Genomic DNA, 18,614 nt, shown 5'->3' on the forward strand with positions numbered 1-18,614 from the left:
TTCATTTAGAAAGTATACATTCCTAAAAGTAGTTTTTTGCATTGTAAGCTGAATTTGCATTTTAATAAATGGTTTAATTAATTATGTATTAAATTCGGAAATGCTTTGAATGTGTGTGTCCAGCAGCTTCTCCACAGTTAGAGAATGTGTCACATTCCTCACTTGATACATTTAAGTAAACAGAAGATAATATTATCTACACCTTCTGATGTGTCCACATTTCCCAGCACAGAACTTTAAAGCTCTGTGTGTAACCCTTTGAATGCTGGTCTAGTAAAAAAAATGCTGGTAGAATATAATATACTGTAAAGGATTTTTTAGTGCAAAGAAGAAATGCTGGGTTATATTCAGCTTTAAAGCCCCATTCTACACCATACAATTTTTTGCGCGATCGGACATATCAGATTGAATCAAATTGATGAATCAAGTCGGAGAACAAATTGTATGGTGTAGATAGGGCTTAACAGCTGAGGCCAGTGGTAGGCAGACTTGGCTCTCCAGTTAAGGAACTACAATTCCCACAATGCATTTGCCTTTATGAATCATAACTTGGGACTTGTAGTTCCTTAACAACTGAAGAGCCAAGTGTAGCTATCACTGACCTAGGCCAATGCTGTCCCCCTCCGAACTTGAGGACCAAAGTCATCACACATTTTTTGGCACAGCTCAAATTAAATAATGGACTTAGAATTAGGAAAGGTGTGGTTCATCAAAAAACCTCTCTCTACCCATTGTAACAATAATAATAATATTTTTATAGCACTTTTCCCCCTGGGGACGTAAAGCGCTGTGCCCTGCATTATCCAGTCTCAAAGGCTCAGGAAATGGTGAGTTTTTAGCCTTTTCTTAAAGCTGTCCAGAGAAGGAGCCTCTCGCACTGATTATGGAAGTGAGTTCCATAGAGTAGGGGCTGCATAGGAAAAGGCCCGAGCACCAAATGTTAAGTGCATCCTGGGAATAACCCGATTCATCTTGTTGGCAGAGCAAAGAGTGCATGGAGGGGAATAAAGTTCCAATAGATCTGCTATGTATTTGGGTCCCATGTGGTTTAGAGACTTGAATAATCAGCAGACATTGTAAACACTGGCATGGATCTGGCTCTCATGGACTGGAGTTGAAGAGCCCAGGCCTAGCCTAAGCAACACAGAGGTCAGGAATAGATACCAATATACAGCAATATAGATATAAGTGTTTCTGATACTGAAACCAGGAAAATTACCATAAAAGTGGGTATCCCGAATAATTTACTGCATTCTACATCACTACAGCAGTGTTCTCCCCAGGCTCTTTTAGCCGGGTGCTCCACCCGGCTAGATTTGGTGACCACCCGGCTGTCATCAGCTCACCTTCTCACCTCCTCCTATGCTGTAAGCAGAGTTGCCCTGCATTTCCATCTCGACCCACCCGGCTACTTTTTCATGCCACCCGGCTAGTATTCCATGCCACCCGGCTGGAAAAAAATTCTGGGGAGAACACTGCTACAGTGCTTCTTTAACCTCCTCAGGATCGCAGTCTTAAAGCCAATGGGTACCAATTAAAAAATAAAAAAAGTCAGGTACTCACCTAAGGAGAGGGAAGGCTCGGTCCTAATGAGACTTCCCTCTCCTCTCCTGGTCCCGCTCAGGATCCCCCATAGCAGTATTCGACCAGTTCGGTCAAATACTGCCACTTCCACTGCCGAAGGGAGGTTTCGGAAGTCTTCGGGAGCACTCAGGCTCCTGAAGACGGGCCGCTCCATACTGCGCATGCGCGAGCGCCCTCTATGACATACTCGCATGTGCGCAGTATGGAGCGGCCAGTCTTCAGGAGCCCGAGTGCTCCCGAAGACTTCCGAAGTCCCCCCGCAGTGGGGGATTTGAACGGAGGATCCTGAGGGCACCAGGAGAGGAGAGGGAAGGCTCATTAGGACTGAGCCTTCCCTCTCCTTAGGTATCTGACTATTTTTTTTAATCGGTAACCATTCACTTTAAACCCCCCTATTGACCAGGCCTTTTTATTACTAAACAGGCCACTGCAGCTTTAAGGCCTCGCTGCAGGGCCGCACAACTCGGCACACAAGTGATCCCCCCCTCCCTTTCCACCCACCAACAGAGCTCTCTATTGGTGGACAACGATCGCTCCCAGGATGGGTTTTTTTTTTGCAAATATTAAAAAAAATTAAATAGCCCTATTTTTTCTATTTATGCTCAAAGCTCAAAAGAGTATGGTGAGAACGATGCAAGGTGTAAAAAAGAAAAAAAAAAAAGAAAGAAAAAAGAAAGAAAGAAAAAAGAAAGAAAAAAGAAAAAAAGAGAAAGAAAAGCTATATACTGTACCGGAAAATAAAAATATAAAACTTTTCTTTGCTACTCCTTTTCTAGAAATTGAATGAACTACTCATACAATTTATCATAAGTTTTCTTTTTTTCCTTCAGATTTGCTTTAGAGTGATTCCATCAAGAAGTTTATACCCTCATGAATACATGCTCTGCCCACCGATTGCCTACATGGGACTAGAAAAACATAACATGGGCATGGCTTTAACAAATATTAGTAGCAAAGCCATGACTCATCGATTTTACCTTCTCAACTCCTTTTGCCCTTGAAGCCGTTAAATAAATGCAACACACCATCTTCTCAAACAGTTTAATAGCAAACAAACAAAGGAAGGTACCACACTGTTTACAAAATGACTTCTAGTCAGAACTGCGTGTATGTTGGTGTAACGTTTGTGCACAATTAAAACATCGGCAAATATCCGAGAAAGGAGAAGGGAGGGGGTCTTGAAAATAAAGTTTACAAAGGGTTAATCATTTAACACAGACACACTGGTTTCAAACTTAAACAGAAGTTCATTTTAATCCACAAACTCAGCGATCAGCTATGCAGTAGTGGTTACCTTTTATCTTCTTAAACCATTAAAGAAAATCCATAGTTTCTACATTTTACAACACAATTTTTCACACAGAAACAAAACAAAAAAACAAAGAAAAAAAAAACAAAAACAAAAACTATTTTTGCTTTGCAAATCAGAAAAAAAAAAAACAACAAATTTAATTCAAGACATTTAAGAATAGCGTCTGTGAGGAGGGGATAGTGGAGATTTTATGAGTCCTGTTTATTACGGCAGCACAGAAGGACATCTTGGTCATATAGTGGCAACTTCGTATATTTTGTTTTTCGACTTCACATTGTGAAATAAATCACTTTACATTGTTTTCTAGTAGAAAAAAGGCAAAAAAACTGTACAAAATCCTAGTGTTAACTACAATCAATTTGTACCAATAAAAAAGCCCACAGGTTTGTCTCCAAAAGATTTTTTTTGTGTTTTTTTGTTTTTTGCAACTTTATATAGAATTATTCACAAAAAGCAGGCAGATATTATTTAGGAAGGCTGAGGTAATATTATGACAAGGCATAAAATCACCACAGAACTCTGTTTTTAAAAAGTAGTCAGAAGAAAGCCTTTTTTTTGGCATTTAAATTTGATCCAGAAAGGATGTTTTCAGAAGTCTGAGCTTCACTAAAGAGACAGGTCGTGAGGAAGAGAAGGAGTTATGCCCTTCTGTGTGGACCTATATGCTGTGAGCAGCCCTACATAGGAGTTGTGTGTCAGACTGCACCGATGGGAATTTCTGCCTCACAGAAGAATTAAAAAAAAATATAAGTGTAACAGAGCTTCATTATAAAGCTCCTGGGCGCAAGTCAACTTTGGGTTAGACCCTGTGGACAAAGAAGCACCAAAGTGTGGCCAATTTACCACAGCACTGCTCCTTGTGAGCTGGGAAAAGGCTGGAGACAATTTCCCAGAATGATTTGAGTTGGGACACTGACAAACCCTGGCTCACAGCTGTAACAGGAAAAAAAAAAAACCTATTGTGACAATGCAGGCCTACATTTATAGAGTGTCTGGTAGAAGACCAGACAATATAATTGTTTTCGGCACATTTGGAAAGAAAAAATAATTGTTTGCTACAGGCAACACAGTCTAGTCACTTGATATCAGAGGTCCACTATAGTAATAAATTCCTCTTACCCCACCCATTGTTGACATTTAGGTATGAGTAGAAGATTGTGGGCTAGACTATCTTCTAGACTCTTCGGGAGGTCACCTTTGTACTGGAGTTCTTAGCTCTGCCTATTCTTTGCACTGCATTTATCTTTCACTCAAGCTACATGTTAGAATTCTGTCTCCCAAAACCATCAAAACAATCTTAGCAACTATTGCTATATAGATATGCGTGCTGGGCTCTTTGCCAAGAAGCATTTCTTGCTCTAGGAACCTAATTGAGGGAGGGTTTTGATTAAACAAGAGGAATAACGGGACACTATATGGACAAACGTCTTCAGACTCTGAAAATGAAGGCGTTAACCTTAGGAGACACCTGGACAAGTATGGAGTCACCTTAATAGTCTAGACCGTGAGTAGCTTTTGGGAGGTTGGTCAAGATAGGTGGAGCTAGGAACCCACGGCAAGAAAAAGCTATTAGGTTTAGAGTGGACCAACCTTTTAATGAGCAACGCATAAGGTGCCAGATTCTTATAGCATGTCACAAAGCAAAAAATAGATTTCAATTTTTACATCCTCAATTTGAGGATAGCAGGACTCCTGAACATAAACTGTAGCACCGTAAGGTTTCCGATACCCAAAAACCAACCCATTAGGTTCTCTCTTTCACGGTTGGTACTATAGGGCAGCGGACCTCCAGTTTGTGAACACAATCCCTTGTAGAGTTACAGCGCTATACCTTAGCCTGTAAAAACAGACTGTTCTAAGGCAACTATCAGATTGTAGCTTCTGAAATACCTTAAAAAGGTCACCGGTTATCCAATCATTGTGGTGCCAACCGAATGCCACACTGTTACACAGCACAGCTACCCTGCTTGAAGGGGGCGGGAATCCACAGTGCAGTCTGAATACACAAGTTACCTTATACTGCACATCTAGTCACACAAAAGAAAAATTACAAAAATTAAAAGGAAACAGCTACACAACTTTAAAAATGATGTTTACACCCCTGCTTTGTACTTTTTTTTACCTCTAAAACACAACATTTATGAGTTCAGTGAACCCCTTAGAGGGGCAATATTGTGTGTACTGAACTGAGCACAGATGATAGACAGAAATGTACAGGACAAGGCAGAATTAATTTTTTGGCACAGTTTAAGGAGAAAACAAAAAGTGGTCACATTTTGCTGTGAAGTTTGGTACAGCAATTTCAAAAGGAAAATAAATTTTACTAGGCGGAGCTGAACACAAATTCTGGGATAATTGCAAGGTGCTCAGGGGAGGGGCCATAGAATACAAAAGTTGCTAAGCTCCATATTGTATAAAACATTTTTTGTTTAACTAATGACAGCATAAGCCATTATATCTTTGTAAACAGCAACATGTGACTCTTACGGAGAGATTCCAATTAGTTACAAAGGTTTAGTTAAAAAATAAAAACACAGATTAGCCCCGCCCTCCCTAAGGAAAGAGCACATAAAGACTGAATTGTGGTTGGTAGAAACACAAAAAGGACAAATATTAAACAGTGTGCCAGTTAGGCCTGCTCAAAAGATTAATAGGTACAAAGTATCGTCCCAAAATTAAGTGGTTATTTTATGAATTTCTAGAAAAATAGATTTATATATACTTTTAATCAAATGCAAGGTTTTTTTCTTTTTTTTTAAATATTGTGTCCCTCTTCGTAGTCTTTGAAGCAAAGCCAATTTGGCAACACACAAGGGGGGAAAAACAAAAAACAAAACAAAATAAAAAAAAAACACAACAACATGGTAAAATATACACATTAGCATCAAAAAAGGTCAACACAAGTTCAGAGGTGAGAGTTCAAGCATCAAAGAAGCTGAAGAAACAAGGATTTGGACGATGAACTTGAACGCCACACCGACATGCTTTAGAGGCACAATGATGGACAAATGGCAGGAAGGGATCTAGAAAACAAAAACAAACCAGAGAAACAGGGAGAAGCACTGAGTTACACGCAATACATCAAATCACAGAGAGAAAAAAAATAAAAAACAAAAAAAAGGACACAGCTAGACACGGGGGCCTAGCTTGGTAGACATGCAAAGACACAGAGGACCAAAGTTACTAGTCTTGGTGAACCTCGGCGTCTCGAAGGGAGACAACATGATGTCACACGCATGTACACACAACTGTGAAAGGATCTGGGAGGGACACAACACCCGACAGACATAAAATTAGAGACTAGAATCACCATGCAAAAGGGAACCCAGTAGAAGAAGTCAAGCCCAGCAACCCGCACGAACACAAATGGGACAGGAGCGGCAGAGTGAAGACCGACAAAAACCCAAACCGCTCCATGTAAACACTGTGTTTTTGTGGTCACATTTACTAGCACCTCTGAAACAATGATGACATCTACGCTCTATGAATGGCACAAATAGTTTCAGAAATCTAACTGAGATGACGTGACAAGTGGTAACCCCCCCCCCCCCGCCCCCCCTTTTACATAGAACCACTCTTCTCAGTAGTCCTATAACAACCCCATGGCCTTTCCTAAGGCCAAGGTAAAAAGAAAAAAATTACAAAAACTATTTGCTCAGTTTGGCAACAAGCAAATGTTGTATTGCAAACCTCTTAAGTGGTTAGGCATCTTTTTTGTTTTTATGTTTTGTTTTTCTGATCCACCCAGCTGCAGGTTTATTTTTCTTCCCATGAAGTTGTATCTGGCAACACACAGGAAGCATCTTCACAACCATTTTCATGGTACAAAATGGTGTTCCTCCGTACAGCTGTGTTAGACAGGCTGCCCAGTCGTTGGCTACAAAGGCTCTTTAAAATGTCCAATGGAAACCTGTCAACTTGATTGCAAGTTCCTAGAAACAACGTGTCAGGAAGAAATTTGCAAATGGGTGGAAAAAAAATGAACTCTGCTCTTCAGACTTCTACATTCCAGACTTTCAACATCAATGGAAAATGACTGGGTCCCCCATACATGTACAATAACCAGTCCACCAGCCTGAAATGCCACCTTTGCCATTCACACATAAGCTTATATGAAGGAAAATCAGAAATATTACAATTTTAATATTTAAAGGGTACACGAGGTGACACGTGACATGATATATACATGTGTATATGTACAGTGCCAAGCACACAAATAACTAGCCTGTGTTCCTTTTTTTCTTTCTCTGCCTGAAAGAGTTAAACATCAGGTATGTGAGTGACAGTTTCTGTCTGGGTTGGGTTGGGCTATATAGCATAACACTCACTGATAAGGAATTACAGCTATAAAACACTTTCCTAGCATAAAATGGCTCCTGAGAGCAGGAAAGAGATAAAAAGGGTCAAAAGATCATAGATTTTGCTCTGGCATACATCAATGAATGTGTCATTGAGCAGAGACCGAGAAACCATAAAAACAAAAGGTAGATTTAAATACAAAATAAAACAGTGGGATATCAGTGGGGGGGGAAAAAAACATTTTTAGGAAAAGGAGAATATATACAATATCTCAGTTTATTTTCACCACTAAAAAAAAATTCTAATACATAGCAAGCAATAGGAGATTTTGTAAAAAAAAAGATGGAAAAAACGGTCACCAACTGTACTCAATTTCCATAATTCCCATCTACTCTCCCTCAAGTCTTTAAAAGGAACCCTAGGTGTGAGACAATGGAATCTGCCATATTAATTTTCTTTTAAAACTAGACCTGGCAGTCCTGCTGATCTTTCTGCTTTCTGATCAGCTGAGTCTAAATCACACACCTGAAACAAGCATGCAGCCAATCTTGTCATATTTGTCATATACATCTGATCTGCATGCTTGTTCAGAGTCTATAACAAAGTATTAAAGGCATTATTTAAAAGGAAAGAAACAAGTCAGCCTTCATATCCCCATCACCTGTGGTTCCCTTTAGAAGTGCTTGAGCTGCAGTGAGCCTTTTCTCTTCGGTGAAATACTAGTTGAAAACTGCTAAACATCTGCATTAAAGTAACCCTGAAGGGGGAAAAGAGTGCCCAAAAACGGTTATCGCCTCGGGAGGAGTAAACCTCTGAGCCTTCCAGAGGCTTCTCCTGTCTTCCTCCACTGGCCCGTTTCAGCGATGTGCCATCTGCAAAACCATCAAAAAGGTGCTTGTAGGCGGCTCACGCATGCGCAGTTGCACTGACCCGATTGGGCTTCGTAAGAAAAGGCAGAGCCCAAACAGGCCTGAGCTACTGCGCAGGGGCGATCTTTGGAGGTCTAAGCGCTAGAACAGCCTGGCAGAGAAAGGCTGACAAAGACTTTGGACCCAGAGACTTCCCTCTCCAGAGGTAATTATCTAAAACAAGGGTAATTGAACTTCTAAACACCAGTAAACCTAAACTTCTAGGCTTTCATGACTTCTAATACTTGCCCATGATGCTCTCTGGCAAGAACCAATCAAATGTACCCACACCGGTTTAACTAAAATGACGTAGGTGAGATCAGACAGCCTCATACACAAATGCTGAGGGTTCAGCGGAAACTCAGCACACATGGTAAATGGGGGTGGCTTCATCAAGAATTCTTACCAGAGCACCCATCAAGGGGCTATAAAAGATGGCAGTGGTGGTGGTTTAGAGGTTTATTTCTTGACAAAACCACCATTTGTGTAGCAAGTTCTATCAAGTACCTTACCTCAACCTAACAAAATTGTTATTCTAAAAAAGGGGAACATTATCTGCATACAATAAAAATCTGCTAAAAGACTGTTTACTTTTTAAATACAAGTGATCAAAACATACTAAGCACTAAAGATGGTCATTGAGATGCAAATTCTGAGTTAATGCAGGATTGCGCAAATTTTGTATGCACATTTATGCAGATTGAAAATGGACCAATCTAATTTTACCTCAACGAGATTTGATTGGTTCATTTTCCAGCTGCATAAATTTGCATAATGCTGCATGAACTTGAAATTATTTGCATTTCATTGACCATCCCTACAAAGCATCCTGCAGGACTGAAGGCGATCCATACCCTTAGCAATCCAACTGGTCATATTAAACCCGGCCATTTTTGACTGAATTAAGGTAGCCATTAACTGACATCTAAATAATTATTGGACGCATTGATCAACATCCATTTAATGCTGGTGCAAAGATTCATTAACCTAAAGGGTTTATTGCCATCGTAAGTTTAACTTACAACATCATCTTCAGTCAACTGGCTAAATAAGTGTACACAACTAGGAAAACCAGGACATGAAACACCGGTCATCCAGAAACTGCCACACAAAGCCTGCTCAGGCTTGCCTCATTCAGGGCTGAGACACCAGAAAAGCTCCCCAAACGCTAGAGGTTTCAAAAGCTCTTCCCAATGTAATGCTATGGGTTTTCTTTTTTTTACAAAACCTCATCGCTCCAGTGTGCATAGACACATAGGATAACATTAGCAGGAGGTTTCAAAAACTCAAACCGCTCAGAAAAACTCCTCTGGTGTGCACCTGCCCTAAGACATGATCGAATTCAAGGCCCACAACAGTTCTTACAGGGCTTCATCATGGACAGTGCTTAGAAGACATTTTAATGCATTTAATATCCTCTGGCACTTTAGAGTACAGGTAGTCCCCGACATACAACCCGCCAATACGAACGGCATGGATTGTGTTTCCATGGGAACAAGTCAAAAAAATTTTCAAATTGAACTTGTAGTTTGAGAAAATCGATCTTAAAGAATTCAAAGAAAAAATGGCTTTTAAACTTGTATAAGCAGGTACAGAGGGTAGAGGTGACACTGGAGGCGGGGGGGGGGGGGGGGGGGGGGGGGGATTTGGGTGTTCAAGAGGAACTGGGGACAGAGATGGCCCAAGGTTCTGACCTAAGAACAGATTCAGCTTAAGAACGAACCTACAGTCCCTATCTTGTTCGTTAGCCGGGGACTACCCATACTAAGAAGCTCCATGAGTAAATGCACTGATAAGTGAAACAAGTTGGCATGCAGAGATTACATTTTTTGAACGCTGTTCTGATTAAATTAACAAATGGATTGTTTCATGTATGGAAACCTTAAGACCAATCTCATAATTAACAGTAACAAAAATGTTCATGCAAAACAGTTTAATTTAGGGGTGGATTTAGCCGTTGCCACCACAGAAATTTGGAAAAAAAAAACAAAACAAAAAAAACAGCAATAGGCAACATGATTAATGCTCTCTACATTTCATGGCAGTGCTGCAAATCAGGAAGGCCGGACTTACATGCGAGGGCTCCATAATCACAGAAAGACTGGACTTAAAAATGTGAGGGGTTGATGCAGACCCCATTACAGTCCAGCTGGACTTGCACCTTAGGGGTTGATGTGGACCCCATTACAGTCCAGCTAACCATCTTATTAAAAGGCCTGAAAAGCAGAGTTGTGCAACCCGCAAGTAAACAAACCTGTTGGGCTGTAGAGAATAATGACAAGTCAGGAAGAGACTATTTTTCACATTTATGTCCCAGGCTTCTCTGCTGGGCAAAACTGATGCTCCCCCTCCCCCCCACAAAAAAACACACCAAAAGATGCCTTATAAACAATGCAGAGAGTTACTCTGTATATAAAACACAAAATAAAATCACTGTCTTTTCCGAATTCTACAAAATCTCTTCCCATTGAAATAATTTAGGCAATAAATATTGCTCACTCATCCGAGCTGTATAAAACCTCTATAAAAATATAGAAATGTCATTCTAACAGGCTTATTTCCTTCAATCATCTTTTTTTCAGTTTGATTTTTTTATACACTTGTATAAAAGATCATATCAGGAGCCTGGAAGCCTCAATACGTTTCACATTATACCAAATCAAAAAAAAAGAAACTTTGAACACTTTTTGTTTTTCTCTGAGTATACAATATTCAAGTTTTAGCAGTTCTTCAGCATGTCACGATACATGTATGTAAGTATGCACTAAAGGGTACATACACACACAGGCACATGAAATACTTGTCTATTCTACTACGCAACACCGGACGCCAGTCCGAGAACATTCGAGAGAATTCCCCCTTGTCATCTGCCATTGCCTTGCCCCACTTGCCATGTATGTCGGTAGGTAGAAAAATATTGCCTGTAAATATTTACAAGTCTGGTAAAAAATTGAAAAAAAAAAAAAAAACACTTTACAAAAATAACAAGACTGATTGTTTTAGAAAGTTGTACTTCAAAATGTGTCATTTGTGCTTATTACCAACTGATTGTATTAGAAATGTCTGAAGACAGGAAAAATTGTTGTGCTGTGCTTATATGGAATTGTTATACCAGTTATTGAAACTAGTTTTCTTCATAGTTATTACCTAAATTAAAAGATTGCTATAAACAGTCTTTTTAGTTATTGTGTGTCATGGCTTAAGTTTAAAATTAATTTTAGGTAGGTGAAGGAGGGCATGTTAATAAGCAGGCATTTTCATTGTTTAAAGAGAATGAGAATCTTTGGAGCTGTAACTAAGCAACCTGTTTCGCCTGCATCTCTCTGGCTTCTTCAAATGCAGGAAGTTGGACAGCTGAACACAGAGGCATGGTATCTTTTAAAGAGAAACTCCGACCAAGAATTGAACTTTATCCCAATCAGTAGCTGATACCCACTTTTACATGAAAAATATAATGATTTTCACAAACAGACCATCAGGGGGCGCTGTATGACTGATTTTGTGCTGAAACCCCTCCCACAAGAGGCTCTGGTACCATACGGTACTCTGGGCAAACTGCCACAATGTAACAATGACACACACAGGAAATGGCTGTTTATAGCTGTCTGTTAAAGCCAGAACAGCTACATAATCTGCCCACAGTAACAATGTCACCATGTAATACATGTCAGAATGTGAATCTGGGAGAGGAAAGATTTTACAATGAGCAAACTCTGACTAAATCATGTATACATAATTATTGTAAAAATTAAGCACCTTTTTATATTAAATTATTTTCACTGGAGTTCCTCTTTAAGACTTGATGTGAAGAAATAACTGAAGACACTCAAAATTTGAAATGTTATTCTGAAACAATCTAATGAGACTTCATGCAATTCCCAATCAAAGTTTTTTTGCTTATCTGGAGGGATATTTTATGACTGCAGATCTTTCAGCCCAGCAAACCATTGGGCACCAGCAGCATCCCTCGGAACCATAGAATTCAACAGCACTAGGGGAGCAAGCTACTACCTGGGCTGCACCATTCACTGGCACTAGGGGAACAAGCTACTTTCACGGCTGCGCTATTCAACCTAATGATTTTCCTGGGCAGTGTATAAACCGTAAATACAACTAATGTAGCACAGCTTATGGGGGAATTAACACATAAGAAACCAAAGCTTGAACAATGCAACCAAATTTTAATTACGTTAAAGTGGTTTATTCCACAAAACAGCACCTACCATCATAGATTTTGTCTTAAGCCTTGTATACACTAGAGTGAACTCAGCCAAGGCAGCCGACTGGGGTCGGGAAGGACAATTATCTAGCATGTATACAGCTGCCCCAATGCTTAAAGATCTGGCATGCCATAAGTGGCAGCAACAAGCACATTGTTCCCCTCTTTATGCAACCATCGCGTGCCACAGTCGTCCCCTCGCCACACATCGGTATGTGCTTGTACAAGTCACAAACTACTTGGCCCCGGAAATTACAGGTGATAGTAATTGTGAGTGTATACCCCTTAAGCCCTTGGTGTTAACTCTGACTTCCTAGAAAATCTTCCATACACCTACCCAGCTCACCATTATTAGATCCCTCCAAAATAAAACTTGAAAAATAAGGTTTGCAAAGACAATAAGAGTAGAGAATTCTGATGGCACTATCATTTTAGCTCCATTGAACTATCCTGGCAGCGAGCCTACTAGTAAAGGCCGTTGCGGTCTACTATTCATAATGGTTAGATACCACAATATTGCTTACGTTTACAAATATGGGGCCTTTTTATTTTTACATTTGTCTGGTAGAGTTCCGCCAAGTTCCTACTGTACAGAGCAGCTAAGCAGTTGGCTCAACAATGAAAACAGACACTTGAAACAAGCTATAAAAAGTCCAAAGCTACAATAAATGTCATTTAAGTGGTTGGACAAATCTAAAAACTACAAATCAGCCAATAAAAATTTCACATCATTGCTATTCACCGTCCTTTTAAAGATGACCCCATCACAAATGACAAAAAAACATTGCTGGCTGCATAACCCTAGGTTGGTTTCTATACACACATTCAAGAAGATATGGCCTCCAGCTAAACTCCACCACAGTCAATGGATTCCATGAAGTTTCACGGGACTAGACACAGAATGAGAATTAGACTTTTTAAAAAGTCTAATGTGCGATCCAACTTTTCTGCACTGTTGCGATCTTGCTGCAAGGCAACCTGTACAGTGTGAAAGGACCCCACAACTGCTTATTCTGCTTGTGAAAGGAAAAACCAAGACAAGGGCTGTTCTACTCACTGCAGGATTCAAAACCTTTAAGAGAAGCAGAGACTTTTTTTTCCAAAAAAGGTTGCAAGTCAAAGTAAAAATGAATAGCAATACTCAGTATAAAATATTTGGTGGGGAAGATTTTATATTTCCTAGAAACTGGTTTTTAACAGTCCAATGCCTCTACTACTTTCTAGCGAGGTTCTGATTGTTTTTGTAGACTATTAGCAACAGAAGGGGATGGGCTTTACCAGAGTCACGAGAGATAAAGCTTTTATGTACAGACTGCAGCGGGTGGGCTGAAGAGGTGCCGAGAGACTATTAGTGTGGATTGTCGTGCATGTGGATACTACAAGGTGCGTTACGGTTACAACGGGCCTGCTCGGGTATGTCGCAGGTTCACTTCAAACAAGGGTTACGGAGAAGCTCTACGGTCATTGACTAATACCTATATTGTGCTTTGTAAACATGCATTGTGCATTTAATGGACCAAGGGTCAGATAGTCAATCTTTGTTGATAGTCTAAACGCAGGACAATGGCAAGTGGAGCACGGGACAATAGCAAGTGGAGCGCAGGACAGACCAATAGGAGCTTTTCAAGGCTTTTGAAAGCCCCAAAAAACAGCAGGGGCTCTTCTCTCCCTTTCCAAGGATTCTGGCACTGGTACTTGTCACACATTTGTACAAACACAGCAAAAATTCCAAATAATCATAAAAAAAATAATTCACTGATATGGCACCTAAACTCCAAAATAAAACACTTGGAACAAGTAGTACGAGCCGTTCTTCCATACGAAGCAAAATAAAAAGAAATCACGACAGAGTTGTACCCAGAGTCTTAAGAGGGAAAGAGGCTTCTGGCTTTTAGCACACGGAGATGCTTCGGGGCTGCTGAGAGACAGCAGAGTCGTATGTTCTTACTAAGTGCTCTCCTCCAGCCACACATCCTGGTATTTTTGGCCTTTCCATCCCACACTTACCAGAACTTCCTTCTCGCTCACTCCCCAGGGCAGTAAAGTTCAGTACGGTTTGCTGTCATTCTTGGAGCGTTTAAGCTGGACTTTCAGACGTTTCATTCCGATCTGAAAGCCGTTCATGGACTGGATAGCAGCCTGAGCGGAAACTGGATTGTCATAACTTACGAAGCCTGCCAAACACAAAGACAGGATAGGTGAGAAATGGTTGAAAAATATGGACAGTTCCTAGATTATTCGAGGTAGCATACCTTGGGCAAGACTTCCTAACACTGCTACTGCCTATAGAGCGTGCCCTAGTGGCTGAAGCTCTGGCACTCAAGTCCACCAGGAGAAAAGCGCAGTATATAAATGTTATTTGTCTTGTCTTCCTGTTCTCTGGACAGTCCAAGGGCTTCCTGAATCCTCCTGCAGCCCACTGATCCAGCATAGGGACCCTCTTTAACTATTCGACTAGGTTTCCAGCCATGGACTTTCATCTGTGCACAATCTGCCCAGTATATCCTTACTCATGCATTCCCAGTACAGATGCGCTCATCCACAGCCTTGAGTGTGGCCGGAAGAAACCTATTCCCCTTGCACACAGTCGAATAGGTGAACAGGCTCCCTACGCTGGATCAGTAGACTGAAAGGGTATGTTCTGAACTATCCAGAGGCTTTCCACTACTGAGGTAACCTGTTTTTCCCAACAATTCAGGTGTGCTTTAAAGTAAACCTCTACTACATAAGGATGGCACAATTATGGTGTCAGCAATGTGCTTTAACTATCAGTTTGAGCTGATCAGCAGGGTGTTTTGTGGAAATCCAGACTGTTATGGCTTGGCTGAGAAGGCAAAGGCAAGAGAGGTGTCAGCCTTGGGTACAGCAGTGAGATGTTAAAGGATACCCAAGGGGAAGATGATTAGAGCAGGCATGTATAGGGAGCAGTCCTTATGCCCATGTCTTCCCCGTTCACCTCTGTCCCCCTCCGTTTTCTCGAAAGAGCCACCAGAAGCTGCTTTCAGGTCAGCAGCAGTGCACAAGCGCTAAGCACAGCAGCGCGTCATTGATCACTCTCCCATAGCGTTATCAATGACACGCACCACCGGGCCTAGCGCTTGTGCACGGCTGCAGACCCGGAAGCAGCTTCTGGTTGCTCCTACACGACAACAGATGGACAGAGGTGTATGGGGGTTCTCCTTGGGCATGAGACTGCTTCCTATACATACCTGTGCCCCCCATTCTAAGAATTTTTTTGCCTTTGTTATCCTTTAAGGGGATGCATTTAAATAAGTGCAGCCATGACTGGGAACAGCAGCATAGCAAAGAAACTACCCAAACTGTCCAGCTACACTCCTGTCGATGGGGATCAGCAAGCACTGCAGAACTTGTCTGTAAAGTTTTGTTTTTTAGTGGGCATTTGAAGCAGCAAATTATGTTGCTTTTGACAAAAAAAAAAAACCTATACAAAAATTTAACATTTAAACTGGTCTTCGAAAAAAGTTTACATGCAATGACAGGACTTTGTGAGAGGTCCGGTTTTCCCCTTTTTGGTTAAAGATTTTCATATATGAAGCCAACTGTTCAGTGCATCATTAAAGAGAACCCGAGGTGAGGTTCTGACAATGAAATCCGCATACAGAGGCTGGGTCTGCCTATACTGCCCAGCCTCTGTTGCTATCCAGATCCCCCCCTAAGCCCCCACCTGCGCTCTGCAATCACCCATAAATAACAGCCGCGCGGGAGGCAATCAGCGGGGAGGGAAGGGACGTGGGCGAGGACTGGAGCTATGCAGGAGGCGGGGGAAGCAGCAGACTGACAGTACAGAGTTAAACACAGCCCGCTGTGACACACTGGGGGGCTTAGGGGGTATCTGGATGACAACAGAGGCTGGGCTGTATAAGCAGACCCAGCCACTGTATGCGGATTTCATTGTCAGAACCCCACCTCTGATTCTATTTAAATACAATGCAGCCAAACTAAGATCACACAGATCTTCACTGCGATGCCATGAGCCGTGTTCTTGGCAGGTCTGGAAATATTTCCAGATGGTATCAACCCCTTCGCTTAAAAAAAAAAATCTCTTCTGTACATGTAAAAAACATACAGCAACGTGGAAGAGAAAGCCAAGATGAGGCTGGCTTCTCAGAGGCCAATGAAACCAACAAGCTTACCAAAACATTTGCTGAGGTTCGTCTGTTTATCGATGAAAACTTTGGCGGACACAACATTTCCAAATGGCATGAACATCTGCAGGATGTCTTGGTCACCAAACTCTTGGGGCAAGTGGTATATGAAGAGGTTTGCTCCCTCTGGACCTAAGATACAACAGATAGCAATGTAGATGGGTAAGGAAGAAAAACAAACTACTAAAAATGCACCTACAAAACATGGCAATTCAAAATAGCCTCAAACAATAGCTTTCTCCTAAGGTGTTAGGAAGGAGGAATGCATCCTATTTGGTTGAACTCGGGTGTTTGATCCCTTGTCTGTACGCTTGGCTAAGGGTTGGATTTATGTCCCTTTGTCACCTGAAAGGTTCCAATTGAACAGCTTGGCTAATTAATCTAAGCAATGGTTGAATAAAAAGCAAGAGCAGGGTCCACAGCCAGTGAACAGAAGAAGCCAAAAGTTTTATTAAATACTGTATTTAAGATGCACCTAGGTTTAGCGGTCAAAAACCAGAGGGGGGGGGGGGGGTATTAAACCTGGCGCTTCTATGGTGCAGGGGTGTTTTATGTTATTTTGTTTAAAAAAAACAAAGAAAACCACAGAACCCCTTTAAGCTACACTGCAGTGGGTCCGCTCTTACCGCATCCTGCTGCCATGCTCCTCTAGCATCTGCATCTCCAGATATCCTAGTACACTGCAGCCGCTTGCCACAATACAGATTCGATCCTCCCTCCTGGTCGGGTGGTACTTCTGCATTACTGCCCCCCCCCCCCCCCATATGGAAGCAGGACCAGAGCGAGGAGGAGAGGAGTGCGGCAGCAGAATGCAGTAGAGTGCTTCCCTGCACATTGTGCATCACTTTTTCTCATGTCCTCTTCAACCCCACCGTTGCTGCACTTGGACCCTCTGAGCATTTCTGAGAACACGGTCACACTACTTCATATATGAGCGCCTGCGTTAGTACGACTGTGCATGCACAGTAAGCCAAAGCCGTTCATTTGTGAGCGGCTCCGTGCTCTTGTGAAGGCACAGCCATAATAGTTCAGGAAGGGGAGCATGGCCATGAACTGTCAGAGGGTCACAGCCAGTGGCGGTGTTGAGAAGGACACAGTTTCAACTTTACAGGTTTCATCAAGCAATATGGTTCCACCAAGACATTCCCCACAAAATCAGTGTACTTTCCTTATTTGTACATGAGCATACTACACATGCACAGTATAAGATATAAAAAAAAAAAGTGTACAGCTCCATATGATTAACCACATTGATTGTCAGTTTAGGTACGCTTAAGAGACTAGATACCCACTTGAATCAGACCTCGAATAGTCAGCGTAGTGTCCGCTACAATGTAGTTGTGCTCCGAAGGGCCTGTTGGTGTCCAGAGCAGATGCGTTTCACCCACAGCCTACATGGGAAACATCTGCTCTCCAGGAAAAACAAAACGTAGACTGCACAGAAGTGTGGTCTGCTTACCACAGCATATGTAGACATATTAAGAGTGCTTGTTTATACTTTGTTTTAAACTTCTGTTTCCTAGACACTTTTTTGGTTTATATTGACCTGATGAAGCAGGAAAGAACCCAAGAAATGCGTAGTCTGAAGCCTACCTTTTTTGTGCAATACAGGTCTTAAAATCTACAATTGAGTTATAATCACTACACTGGCTTACCTCTCCTGTGGTAAAGCAGCCAATCAAATCTCTCCTTTTTAGATTTATTTTAACCGTTGTAGACCTGCGATGCAATTTTAGGAAAAAGCAATCACAGCGACTGCTGTGCTTCCGAGCGTTGGGTGTGAAAAAAAAGGCATACAAAAAAAACGCAATGATTTTTTTTTTTTTTTCTTTAAGGTAATATCCCAGGAGAACTTGCAACTTGTTGCTGAAGGACATTTAGCCAATCACCAGTTACAAGAAAAACAAATGCATTGAAAAACGCAAAAATGCAAGCATGAGATTTTAAAATTGCACCGTATGCGATTTCAAAAATCGCATTGCGTTCGCACTTGGCGATTTTCAGTGAGTACAGGCCCTAAAAGGGACGTCCAATAAGATGATGACGATGTCTGTGGAAGACTATCACAATAAAGTTACAAACCCTAATCATCTATACCTATATCAAGTAAAAGGACTTAAAATGAG

The 18,614-nt window shown here is 41.4% G+C and overlaps 1 protein-coding gene across 6 annotated transcripts in view; it reads right to left on the reverse strand.

Moving 5' to 3' along the window:
* Positions 1–2,613: 2,613 nt before the first annotated feature.
* Positions 2,614–18,614, reverse strand: part of LOC137539177 (CUGBP Elav-like family member 1) — a 93,240-nt gene continuing 77,239 nt past the window's right edge. For all 6 annotated transcript variants that reach the window (XM_068261691.1, XM_068261690.1, XM_068261688.1 and 3 more), the window contains 3 exons: positions 16,477–16,620; positions 14,330–14,496; positions 2,614–5,919 (listed from right to left, as the gene is read on the reverse strand). In XM_068261691.1, coding sequence (XP_068117792.1) covers positions 14,369–14,496; positions 16,477–16,620 — 272 coding nt within the window. In that variant the 3' untranslated portion in view covers positions 2,614–5,919; positions 14,330–14,368. The remainder of the gene's footprint in view (positions 5,920–14,329; positions 14,497–16,476; positions 16,621–18,614) is intronic.

The sequence above is a fragment of the Hyperolius riggenbachi genome, chromosome 11, assembly GCF_040937935.1.
Source record: "Hyperolius riggenbachi isolate aHypRig1 chromosome 11, aHypRig1.pri, whole genome shotgun sequence".
NCBI lineage: Eukaryota > Metazoa > Chordata > Amphibia > Anura > Hyperoliidae > Hyperolius > Hyperolius riggenbachi.